Source organism: Tupaia chinensis, unplaced genomic scaffold (assembly GCF_000334495.1).
Source record: "Tupaia chinensis unplaced genomic scaffold, TupChi_1.0 Scaffold144602_1, whole genome shotgun sequence".
NCBI classification, from domain to species: Eukaryota; Metazoa; Chordata; class Mammalia; order Scandentia; family Tupaiidae; genus Tupaia; species Tupaia belangeri.
This window is the reverse complement of record NW_006204462.1, coordinates 856,405-869,241: the sequence shown is the minus strand read 5'-3', so window position 1 is coordinate 869,241 and position 12,837 is coordinate 856,405. Positions and strand designations below refer to the sequence as shown.

The 12,837-nt window shown below is 40.8% G+C and overlaps 1 protein-coding gene across 1 annotated transcript in view; it reads left to right on the top strand.

The window, feature by feature from the left end:
- WRN (WRN RecQ like helicase) overlaps window positions 1–12,837 on the top strand; it is a 124,040-nt gene that overhangs the window by 5,618 nt on the left and 105,585 nt on the right. The window contains exons 2-5 of the mRNA XM_027767765.1: window positions 8,607–8,714; window positions 9,669–9,781; window positions 11,414–11,559; window positions 11,966–12,114. Of these exons, the coding sequence (XP_027623566.1) occupies window positions 8,619–8,714; window positions 9,669–9,781; window positions 11,414–11,559; window positions 11,966–12,114 (504 nt within the window). The 5' untranslated portion in view covers window positions 8,607–8,618. The remainder of the gene's footprint in view (window positions 1–8,606; window positions 8,715–9,668; window positions 9,782–11,413; window positions 11,560–11,965; window positions 12,115–12,837) is intronic.

Genomic DNA, 12,837 nt, shown 5'->3' with positions numbered 1-12,837 from the left:
GGTCAGGAGTTTGAAATAAGAAAAATTGCTAGCAGAAATCTAGTAATATATTAATGGAAGTCTTTAAGGGCTCCTCAGGTAGAGAATTTAATGAGAACTTTGTCTTAGATTCTTTGGTTCTTCTCTGTTTTCCTCCAACTCTTCCTATTACTGTTACTGTAGCTCATGGAAAAGTAGAAAGGAATTCTCCAAAACAATCCAGGATAATACTTTGTAAGTCTTCTATGCTGTAGTAATTATGTATATATATTGAGTTGTCTGAAAAGTCACCACAAATTTTTTCTCTGCAAAAATGGGTCATGACTTTTTCGACAACCCAGTGTGAGTGTATGTGCATGTGTGTGTAAACTATTGATAGTTGCTAGTATATCGATAAGTATAGATAACCTTGGTATATGCAAGATAGCTTTTTCAGAAAATATGCAACATAGTAAATTTAAAAAGAAATCTATCCCAGACATTTTTGTTTTTGTTGTTGCTAAGTTTTTGCTATAGGGCATGTGTGCTTGCCAGAGACAGAGAGAGAGAAAGTGAGAAATCACCCCCTCTTCTCCTTTGTCCTCTCAGGAGTTTGGGCACGTGTACACACATGCTCCGTGTGTTTTTCAAGCAGCCAGGTTCAGGACTCAAACCTTGAAGTTGGTTGGCCATGTAGGATCTGCTGCCTTAACTTCCTTGTCACCTGCTGATCCCATAGCCCAGAAAATTTTAAATTCATGGCATTGTTGGTTAAATTTGGGTTTTTGATCTGGAACCTGCCTGTGAATAAGAGTAATGTCATTGTGTAGGTAAAACCCAGAGTTGAACCAAAATCAGCCATTTCATAACCGTGCTGAATTGTTGAGACATGTAAGATGCTTCGTTTTTGTAAGCTCTTGGTGTTAGATTATTTGAAAACACTCGATCTAATTTTGTAATTTAGGAGTTAGTGAAATTTCTTTCTCTTCCTTTTATTTTTTTTCCGTTTGTCAGAGGGTGTTTGCACTCGCCAGAGAGAGACACAACGCAGAAACAGAGAAAGGAGTGGGAGAAAGCACCCCACAATGGGGCATGGTACAGTATGCTACAGTCTCGTCTCCATTTCTCCATCTTTTTGGAATTTGGGTACACACACACACACACACACACACCCGGCACGGACTTGGCATGATTTCCATGCCACTGCGGCTGCAATTCTGACCACTGGCCATGTGAGGTCTGGCTGTCTTAACCATGAGGCCATGGACCTGGCCTGAAATTTTGTTCTGTATTCCCTTCTACCTACATGAAAAACTTAGATGACCTTATGAATATTACTCTTGTCATTTAGATTGCTGGGATTTTGAGTGCAGTCTGAAACCTCTAAATGTACTGTTGTGTGGCATATCTAGAAAAAAGAAATAGATGCATGTTGGTATTCCATGCCCTCAGGTCAGATCTGCTGGGTAAGAAGGGAGTCTTGTATTATATAAATAAATTCATTTCTCCCCTTTGTTTGAATTGATTATTTATTTTTATTTTTTATTTTTTTAAGACACTAGTAACTTTTTTTTTTTTTTTGAATTTTGTTTATTCATTCATTTTAATTTGACCAGAGAGAGACACACACAGAGAGACACACAAGGTGGTTAAGGGCTCTGGGCTCCCACATGACCGACAGTAGTTCAAGTTCCGGACCTGGTGGCTTGCTTTCTCACTTTCTCCCTCTCTCTCTCTGTCTCTCTGATCAAGCTGGAAAATAATAATAAAGTTAAATAAAACAATTAAAAAAAAAGAACATTCTACTTATAAAGCCCCTCAGTGCGTAATAAACTGTTGGTGGGTATGCATGGCTTGTCTGATTTGCGTGGTTCGGTGTCTATCTGTATCAGAAAGGTTTAGTCGAGTATAGAGAGCACGTGCTTGCACAGGTGTGTGTATTTAAGGGGCGCACCCTCAGCAGTGTCCGTCACACCGGGGTCCCCTTTGCTGACCCACCCTCCAGCCCTCTGTGACCTTGGGCATGTGTACGCACATCTGGCCTGTTTCAGGTCTTCCTCAGGAAGTGTGGAACTCAGTGGGTACTTGTCAGACCTGCATAGATGTCCAGAGTAAGGAGTTATGACTATACTGTAAGTACTGCAACTATTGTTCTGTGACATTGCATTATCAAATTGCAGAGTAATTGTGAACATTCTTGCATTTTTTATTAATCAGTATTTATGAAACAGTGTATCTCTTCAGTGATTTATGTGATAGGTAGAAAATTAAAATTTGTTCGTGTTAAATAATATATCAGCCCGTTAAAGTTGAGCATTGAATTATTCACTAATAACTTTTTCCTAGATGAAGTGGTTATCTGAAGCTGTCGTTTAACTTAGTGTTTTTGGTGTTTTGTTTTGATGTTTTTCATAAAGATTGGGATACTTTTATTCAGTTTAACCCTCAAGCAATTAGGCAAGCCAGTAACCATGGTAACAGGTATTAATTTTCTTACCTTCCGGGCTTCTGGAAGAAAGTAGTTGCAGAGTTCCTCGCTGAAACCGAGCTGTCTCTTGAGATGGCGTGTAGTCTTTTTGTCCTCTTAGAAGATGACACTCTTCCAAGGGGAAAATGCTCTTGAGGTGAATTTCTTTTTCTTTCTTTTACTTTTTAAAGTTAATCATAGAAAGTGCATGTGTGTGAGAGAGAAAAAGAAGCATCCTTGACAGCATCCTGCTGCGCTGCGGCCCCTCCTGTGGCCCTCCTACCTGCCTGACTCTGGGGTGCCTGTGGGTGCTGTAGCTTCAAACCCATCTGCCCTGTGATTGGCCGAGTGGCTTCTGCTGCAGCTCTGCCCATTGTGGACTGCTCTGCCTTGGCTGGCCTTGAGATGGCGCTCAGCTCTGCCCGAGTGAGCAGAGTATGGCCTAAACGCTAGGTGATTAAAAACTATCCCTTAGCTAATCTGGAACGGGTTCTTATTTACTAGTCGATCAGTTTTTATTAGGTTTTTGCCATAGGATGTGTGTGTGCTTGCCGTAGAGAGATGGGGGGTGGAGTGAGATATCACCCCCTGGGGGGTGGCCAGGCCACAGTCCCTTCTGTTCTCATTTTGGAATCTGGGGCACACGTGCACACACACTTGGTGTGATTTTCTTCCTTCCTTTCTTTTTTTGTAAAGAATTATTTATTGGGGACCAGCAGGTGGCGTGGTGGTTAAGGCCCTGGACGTTCCCACATGGCTGACTGTGGTTCAAATCCTGGACCTGCTAGCTTGCTTTCTTAATTTCTCTCTCTCTCTGTCTCTCTGGTCAAAATAAAATAAGTAAATGAATAAATAAAAAATTAAAAAAAGAGAATTATTTATTTAATTTTAATTTCTTCTTATTATTTTCAGTTTGAACAGAGAGAGAGAGAGAGGGAAGGTGAGAAAGTAAGCTGCCAGGTTTAGGACTCAAACTGTGGTCAACCATGTTGGAGTTGAGCACCTCACCCACCACAGCTGGCGTGATTTTCAAGCCACTGGACTCAAACCACAGTCCACCCTGTGGTAACCCAGTGCCTGAGCTACCATGCCGCTTAGTGGCCCGTTCTTAATCTTTATAAACTGATTCATTGGAGTGAGTTCTGTTGCCATCTACCTGGATGGAAGAGTCTTCACAGACAACTCGTGCTACTAATTGCTGTCAAATAGACTCACGATGAATTGTTTTTCTATGTGAGTTATAATTTTCACAGATAATCTCTTAACATTTAGTTGACTAATATTGCCAAACCTGTATAATAAATCCACCCAGTTAACTCTCATGAGGTCCATTTTGAGCTAATTTATCACAACATTTTACCTAGAAGTCCCATTCTTACTGATATTTTCTCGGTATACTATAGAGGTTACGGATTAGCCACAGCACACTGTTGATGACGCCTGCCCTGGCCCTTTCCAGCCTCGGGAGGGCTGCACGCTGGCTGGAGCCACCTTAGCCTTGCAGCTCGTTTCCGTACTGACCGTGAGCCCACTGGGTTACATGTTTATTGGTCATAAAGATCGAAAAGAAGCGTCGTATTTTGTGAGAGTTGTATAGATTCAGGCTTCAGTGTCTATACAGAAAGGTTTTTTTTTTTTTTTAAAGAATTATTTATTTTTATTTATTATTATTCTTATTTTAATTCACCAGAGAGAGACAGAGAGGGAAAATAAGTAAGCAATCCTCCAGGTCCAGTCCAGTACTCGAACCACCACTGGCCATGTGGGAGTCCAGTGCCTTAACCATCGTGTCATCTGCTGGCCTCTATACATAAAGCTTTATGGTAGCATAATCATGTTTGGTTTTTTTTTGGTAATTTATTTCTTCCATGAGAGGGAGACCGAGAGAAAGAGAGAGACAGATTGAATAAATGAAGTAAATATTATTCACAGTAAGGTGAAAGGGAAAACTCAGTTTTTTTCCCCCCTTAGGCCATAGAGCAAATGCGTTTGCCAGAGAATGGGAAAATGAGAAATCACCCTCCAAGAGGGATAGCCACTCTGCAGTCCCTTCTCCTCCATTCTCCTGGGATTTGGAGTATGTATACATGCCCGGCATGATTTTTAAGCTTCCAAGTCCAGGACTTGAACTGCAGAGTCAGCCGTGTGGGAATCCAGCACCTTAACTACCATACCACCTGCTAGCCCCAGAACTAAAATTCTTGTACTACCTGGGAATGAGATGTATTTCCATACTCAAAGAAGGACATGTTCAAATGGACTATTCAAAATGATAAAACAAACAGAATAATCACAGCAAAACAACAATAAAGTCCCAGACAGCCTTTAAAATACTCGGAAATGTTGAAAAGTGGTAGGTAGTGGTAGGTAAGTAGGCAAGATAATTTCAGAGAATTCCAAATTAAAGCAAATCAAATATATCATTTATTTCCACAGGGGATTTTATTATCTTTTTAAAAGGTTTTTGGCAGAGGGTGTGTGCACTCGCTGGAGAGAGACAGAGACAGACAGAGAGAAGGTGAGAAATCACCCCCCTGGGGGATGGCCATTCTGCAAGCCCTTTTCCATTCTTTCAGGATTTTAGGCACACACATGCACCTGGTGTGATTTTCAAGCCACCAGGTCTAAGACTCGAACCGTGGTTGGCCACTTGCTGGCCCCTCCAAGGGGGATTTAAGATCCTTTCACTGTATGACATGAAGCATTATGAAATGTTATAAAGGATGTGATTTTAGAAAAGGGCGTGTCAGAGTTGTTTATCCTCAATGACATATAAATGAAAAACTATGCTGTGACTTTGTTCCCTTCTAAGATCAACCTTTATCTGATCAAGAATTGAAATCTTAGTATTTGTGTATGTGAAAAGAGTTTCATATTGCAAAGTATAACATACATTTTCTGTGTGCTGTATATCTGTCCCAAGATCTTAAGTAAATTTCCCAAAGATAACAGGTTCATAAACAAATATACCTTCAGATTCTTTGTTTGAAAGCGTCCACGAGAGAATGCTAGGTGTAAAAGAGAATATACCAGCAGGTGGTCAGAGAGGGAAAATAAGTAAGCAATCCTCCAGGTCCAGTCCAGTACTCGAACCACCACTGGCCATGTGGGAGTCCAGTGCCTTAACCATCGTGTCATCTGCTGGCCTCTATACATAAAGCTTTATGGTAGCATAATCATGTTTGGTTTTTTTTTGGTAATTTATTTCTTCCATGAGAGGGAGACCGAGAGAAAGAGAGAGACAGATTGAATAAATGAAGTAAATATTATTCACAGTAAGGTGAAAGGGAAAACTCAGTTTTTTTCCCCCCTTAGGCCATAGAGCAAATGCGTTTGCCAGAGAATGGGAAAATGAGAAATCACCCTCCAAGAGGGATAGCCACTCTGCAGTCCCTTCTCCTCCATTCTCCTGGGATTTGGAGTATGTATACATGCCCGGCATGATTTTTAAGCTTCCAAGTCCAGGACTTGAACTGCAGAGTCAGCCGTGTGGGAATCCAGCACCTTAACTACCATACCACCTGCTAGCCCCAGAACTAAAATTCTTGTACTACCTGGGAATGAGATGTATTTCCATACTCAAAGAAGGACATGTTCAAATGGACTATTCAAAATGATAAAACAAACAGAATAATCACAGCAAAACAACAATAAAGTCCCAGACAGCCTTTAAAATACTCGGAAATGTTGAAAAGTGGTAGGTAGTGGTAGGTAAGTAGGCAAGATAATTTCAGAGAATTCCAAATTAAAGCAAATCAAATATATCATTTATTTCCACAGGGGATTTTATTATCTTTTTAAAAGGTTTTTGGCAGAGGGTGTGTGCACTCGCTGGAGAGAGACAGAGACAGACAGAGAGAAGGTGAGAAATCACCCCCCTGGGGGATGGCCATTCTGCAAGCCCTTTTCCATTCTTTCAGGATTTTAGGCACACACATGCACCTGGTGTGATTTTCAAGCCACCAGGTCTAAGACTCGAACCGTGGTTGGCCACTTGCTGGCCCCTCCAAGGGGGATTTAAGATCCTTTCACTGTATGACATGAAGCATTATGAAATGTTATAAAGGATGTGATTTTAGAAAAGGGCGTGTCAGAGTTGTTTATCCTCAATGACATATAAATGAAAAACTATGCTGTGACTTTGTTCCCTTCTAAGATCAACCTTTATCTGATCAAGAATTGAAATCTTAGTATTTGTGTATGTGAAAAGAGTTTCATATTGCAAAGTATAACATACATTTTCTGTGTGCTGTATATCTGTCCCAAGATCTTAAGTAAATTTCCCAAAGATAACAGGTTCATAAACAAATATACCTTCAGATTCTTTGTTTGAAAGCGTCCACGAGAGAATGCTAGGTGTAAAAGAGAATATACCAGCAGGTGGTGTGGTGGTTAAAGTGGATCCCACTGGTTGCCTCTGCAGTTCGAGTCCCATCGGCTTCAAAAACACACCGATTATGTGTGTGTGTGCGCGCCCAAAATCCTGAGAGGAGAATGGAGGAGAAGGGATTGCAGTGTGACCATTCCTGCAGGGGGTGATTTCTCACTTTCTGTCTTTCTTTGATAAGTGCATATACCCTATGGTAAAGTCTTAAAAAAAAAGAGAGAGAGAATTCGTACATCTAAAAATGAGCTATTTCAAATTAAGGTGGTTTTAGTAGATAATTGTAAGGGAAGAGTTATTGAAGTTTATATCTCTTTTGGCAGTGTGAACTAATTTATTTAAAAAATTCCAAAATTCTAAAGTTTTTTTTTTTTTTTTTTTTGAGAGGTTTTTGCTATAGGACACGTGCTCTTTCCAGGACAGAGAGACAGAAAGTGAGAAATCATCCCCCAGGGTGATGGCCACGCCACAGTCCCTTCTCCTCCATTCTCCTCTCGGGATCTGGGGCACGCACGCCCGGTGCGAGTTTTAAGCCACCGGGTGTGAGACTCGAACTAGAACTATAGTCGACTGCATGGGAGTCCAGCATAGCCATTACGCCACCTGCTGGTCCCCCAAAGTTGCTTTTATGGAATCTGTTCTATTTGCAGAAACTGCAGCTTCTGACACTTTGTCAGTGGTATACTCAGTATAGCAAAGGCTCATTTTCTAGCTTTATAAAAACATATTTTAAGAATAACTTTGTATATATGTATATAAAATTTGGGATCAATTTTTGACTTCTAGCAAGGGTTTTGAATTTGTGATAACTATAAACTTACTAATGTTTCAAAGTTTACTAATACGCGTATTAAAATGTTTACAGTCCAGGGAACCAGCAGTTAGCATAATGGCTGTGTCGCTGGACTCCCACGTAGTTGACTGCGGTTCGTGTCCTGGACCCAGTGGCTTAAAACTCATGCCGGGCGCGTGTGCGTGCGTGCCCAGGATCCCGAGAGGAGAATGAAGGAGAAGAGATTGCAGAATGACCATCACCCCTGGGGGCGATTTCTTGCTTTCTGTCTCTCCGTTTCTCTCTGTCTGGCCAGCGCACACGCCCTATAGCGAAAACCTCTCCAAAAAAAAAAAAAAAATTTACAGTCCATAAATTTAGCTTGTGTATTTTATGTTTTCCAGGAGAGAGAGAGAGGGAAAATGAGAAATCACTTCCCACTGGGGATGGCCATGTCACACTCCTTTCTGTATTCTTTCAGGATTTTGGGCATGAGCACGTGTGCCTAGTATGAGTTTTCAGGCTGCTAGGCTCGGAGCTTGAGCTGTGGTCGGGCCTTATGGGAATCTAACGCCTTAACCTACATGTGGCCCCACAGTTCCAGCTTTTTAGAATTGTACTTGGGGCCAGATACCATAGTTTTATTTTTATTTTTCTCAGGCTTTTGCCATAGAGCGCATATACGCAGTGGAGAGAGACAGAGGCATAGAAAGGGAAAGTGAGAAATCACTCCCTTGTAGGGAATGACCAAGCTGCAGTCCCTTCTCCTCTGTTATCCTCTCAGAATTTTGGGCACTCATGCACATGGACCCAGCGTGAGTTTCAAGCTGCCGAGTCTGGACTCAACTGCAGTTGGTCATGTGGAGTCTAGAACCTTAACCCCACACCACCTCCTGGCCCTGGTACCATAAGTTTAAATACTTATATTTAGTTTTCAATCATATGGACAGGATTATCTCTGAATTGTCTTTCAAAGATTGTGTTCTGTTTACTCATAAAGTCATTTTTTTTGATTTTGCAATTAGGACGTTTTAAAGATGAATGAAAAAAAATTGGAAGCAACTTCACAGCAGCGGAAGTTTCCTGGATGGATGTCCATGGAAAGTAAAAGATATGCTGCAGAAGGAGAAAAGGTGAGTTTTCACTTCAGGTGGGAAATTTAATTTAAATTTGATTATAGAAGAATCAACCCTCACAAACTAGGTTGTTATTTAGGTCAGAGTCGCTGTGTGTAAATAAAGAGGGTTTAGTTATTGAATGTATGAATGGGAACAAATTTTAGTTAGATTTACAAAGTGAGAATTTGTACTGCATACTTTCTTTTTATAGCTGATTTTCATGGTTGATCTTACTAGTTTGTTGTAATTCAGATAATAATTTAGACAATATTGGGACCAGCAGATGGTGTAATGGTTACGTCACTGAACGCCCATTTAGTTGACCGCACTTGGAGTCCTGGACCTGGTAGCTTAAACTCATGGTGCGGGGCACAGGGAGAAAGGCGGGGGAGACACAGACAAATAAACAAACAAACAAACTTAAGATGGGCACTTGTGCACAGATGCCCAGAGTCCCAGGAGGAGAGTGGAGGACAGGGATTGAGGCCATTCCCCCGAGAGGTGATTTCTTGCTGTCTTTCTCTCTGGCAAGTGCATGTGCCCTATAGTAAAAATCTCTATAAATAAACAAAAGAAAAAAAAACAAGATTAGACAGCATTAGCTTTTGCTGGTTTTTGTGGCTAACAGTTTATGTTCTCATAGATTTAAGATTTGCCAACCAGGCTTCACCATTTTAAGGGAACATATTAGATCTAGGTCACTATATAATTACCAGAAAAGGACACATTAAATATTTTATGAATATGGGGTTAGAAATTTGAAAATAAATATACTGGGAAAAATAATTTTACTTTGGCCTGGCTTTATCTTTGTTAAATTGTCTTTAAGACTTCACCAGTGTATAAAACATTAATTAATAAAACTTAGAAACTGTAACTTGAATGCTTCAGTGGATTTTATTGTTTCAGTGAACATTTATTATTTAATATGATGTTTATGTGCTTACTTTGAATTTTATTTGGCTTAAGGCATCTGTTCAAAAGAGTGTTTTTGAAGATGACCTCCCTTTCTTAGAATTTACTGGATCCATTGTATATAGTTATGAAGCTAGTGATTGCTCTTTCCTGTCCGAAGATATTAGGTGAGAGACTTGAATTTCTTAATTACATTTGAATTTCGACCTTTAGAAGATAGTAACTATTATGGTAATATTTGAACTGTGTTTTATAGTTGAGTTATATTCAATAGATAATTATTTCTATATGTAGAATACCACTAAGTTGTTATTTTATTTTTTTGAGAGGTTTTTGCTATAGAGCTCCTGCACTCACCAGAAAGACAGAGAGAGACAGAGAGACAGAAAGTGAGAAATCACCCCCTGGGGGGGATAGCCACGCTGCAATCCCTTGTCCTCCATTCTCCTCTCGGGATCTTGGGCACGCACGCACACATGCCCAGCGTGAGTTTAAGCCACTGGGTCTGGGACTCGAACTATGGTTGACTGCATGCGAGTCCAGTGACATAGCCATTACGTCAACTTCTGGTCCCTATATTTTTCTTTTAAAATAAAAAATAAAATCACTGAATTAAGTTCGTAATGTATCTTTTTGTTCATTCATAAGCTTTTCTATTTAGGTAACTTTTGACTTTAAAAAAAATTAATTTACTTATCATTGTTATTACTATTATTTAATTTACTTTTAAGTATGCTGTAGGGTACATGGGCTCCCGAGAGGGAAGGAGCCAGCCAGCAGTACAGTAGTACTGAGTAATGTCTGTGGTTAGCTCTGTTATATCTAATCAGCAGTGGCGATAGCACACGGTTCTTAGAACATTCTAATGGCCGTTTGTACTTTGAAAAGTTGTCTAATTAGGACAGTGAAGTAATGCCAAAGTTATAAGCAGGAGTAGTATGGAATTTATCAGATCGGTTGTGAAGTTGTTATACTTGCCTTATTTATTATTTTTTGAACTGTTAGCTTTCGGTTTTAAAAGGCATAGGTAAATTAAGCTGTTTATTAGTGGTCTCCTGGCCTGTATGTCATCTGGAAGACGTATTCAGGTATTTTCGCCTTCACTACGTTCACCTCTTCCCTTGTAGGTGTCATTGTATTGCATTTAAATGAGCCTCACAGAGAAGGCTGAGTCTGCTATTTATACTTGCACATAGACCCCACCCTGGCTTTGGCAAGGCTGTGGCATATCCTGTCGGAAGGCAGTAAGCAGGGCAGGGACTTGGTGTGGAGGTCCGTCCCCGGCCACAGCCAGCCAGGATTCTGGGGATGTGTGTGTGCCCGTGTGTTCAAGGAGGCCCAGGCTGAACCTGGGATTGCCACGGGGCCCAGCATCCCCTGTGCTGTGACTCCTGTGCCACGCGCTGGCCTGGTACTAAGTGTATGTTCACCGGAGAGGCCCTTCCTGTGGGTGTTTTCCTCAGCAGTTGGAGGCTTTAATTCTCGCCCCTCAGATTGTGTAGATTTAATTTGCATTTCTGATTTCTAGTGAGAATTCACGTTTTAACATTTATTTAGATTTACTGGCCTCTTAGAGTCTCTGTGGGAATTGCCTCTGTTTTTCTTTTTTTGGTTGCATTATTTGTTTATTTTTATTTTTCAAGGAGTTTTTAATATTTCTGGCTATTCATTGCAAGATGTATGTATGTGTCACAAATATCTCCTTTAAACCTGGCTTGTCTTAATTTTTGAATGATATCTTTAATTATGCAGAAATTTAGCAGTTTACGTGATTAACTCACATTGTTTCTCCTCGGTAGCCTCAGTCTGTCTGGTGGAGATGTGGTAGGGTTCGACATGGAGTGGCCTCCAGCCTTCAGCAGAGGGAGACGAACCCGAGTTGCTCTAATTCAGCTGTGTGTGTCCGACAGCAAGTGTTACCTGTTCCACGTTTCGTGTATGCCAGGTTGGTGTCTGTCTCCTTGCTGTGTTTGCATATGGGAATAACTGTTAGCAGGGGAGCTCTCCCCATGGGAAGTTAGGCCCGCCCTCGGCCAGTGCTTCTCTCGCCCCGCTCACTCGTGTCTGTGTTCTTTAACCATCACTTAGTCTCCACGAGGCCTCGGCCAGCTCAGACGCTGGGTGACCGGGGATGTCCGTACAACTAGCCGAGGAGGGAGGCGAACTAGTTTTCTTAACCATTTATCAATCGGGACTTTTTGTTTTAGGTAGGAAAAGAGAATCAAGGTGAATGTGTTTTTGAATTTAAGCTTAATGTAAACACATTAACTTATGTAAATGCCAAATTCATAAGTAGAAAATGAATCCATTATATTTGTTGAATTTATGGAAATAACAATGAAACATTACAGTTTTTCCCCAGGGATTAAAGATGTTACTTGAAAATGAAGCAATTAAAAAAGTTGGTGTAGGAATTGAAGGAGATCAGTGGAAACTTCTACGTGACTTTGACATCAAATTGAAGAGTTTCGTGGAGCTGACAGGTGTTGCCAATAAAAAGGTAGGAGCGATGCACGCGTTATTTTCATAAAGAAGGAAGTTTCTGTTTATAGAGTGTGCCTTAGGTTTGCATGTTCGATTTGTTTAAAAGCATCATTTATGCTACATAAAGTTTCTTTAGCAATAAAGAAGCATCAGATGAGTATTCCATACTGAAATCCATATTGAAAACCCTCAGCTGTAACGCATTGTTTTGGAACACAGTTTCTTTCTTTTTTTATTTTTTAAAAAGAATTATTTATTTAATTTTATTTATTCATTCACTTATTTTAATTTGACCAAAGAGAGACATGAGTGGAGCGAGCGAGAAAGCAAGCGACCAGGTCCAGGCCAGGTCCAGGCCTCGAACTGTGGTTGACCATGCAGGAGTGTCCAGCACCTTAACCAGCACGCCACCTGCTGGTCCCTGGAATACAGTTTCTTTAAGCAAGCATTCTTCTTTTTTCCTCTCTAATTGTTGATACTTTTTCACTTTTTTTAAAAAAGTTTATTTATTGATTTCTTCCATGAAAGAGAAAGAGGAGAGAGAGAGAGAGAGAGAGAGAGAGAGGACGGAGACAGGAGAGAGAGACTGACGCCTTCACCAGGTCTTCACGCTGCCCTCCCCCTAGCCTCAGCTAATCCTTCATGCTGCCCTCCCCCAGCCTAGGCTAACCCAGGTCGTGAGCGTGTGCTTGCTGGCAGGCAGGAATTCCTGGGCGTCTGAGCTCCAGAATGCCCTACA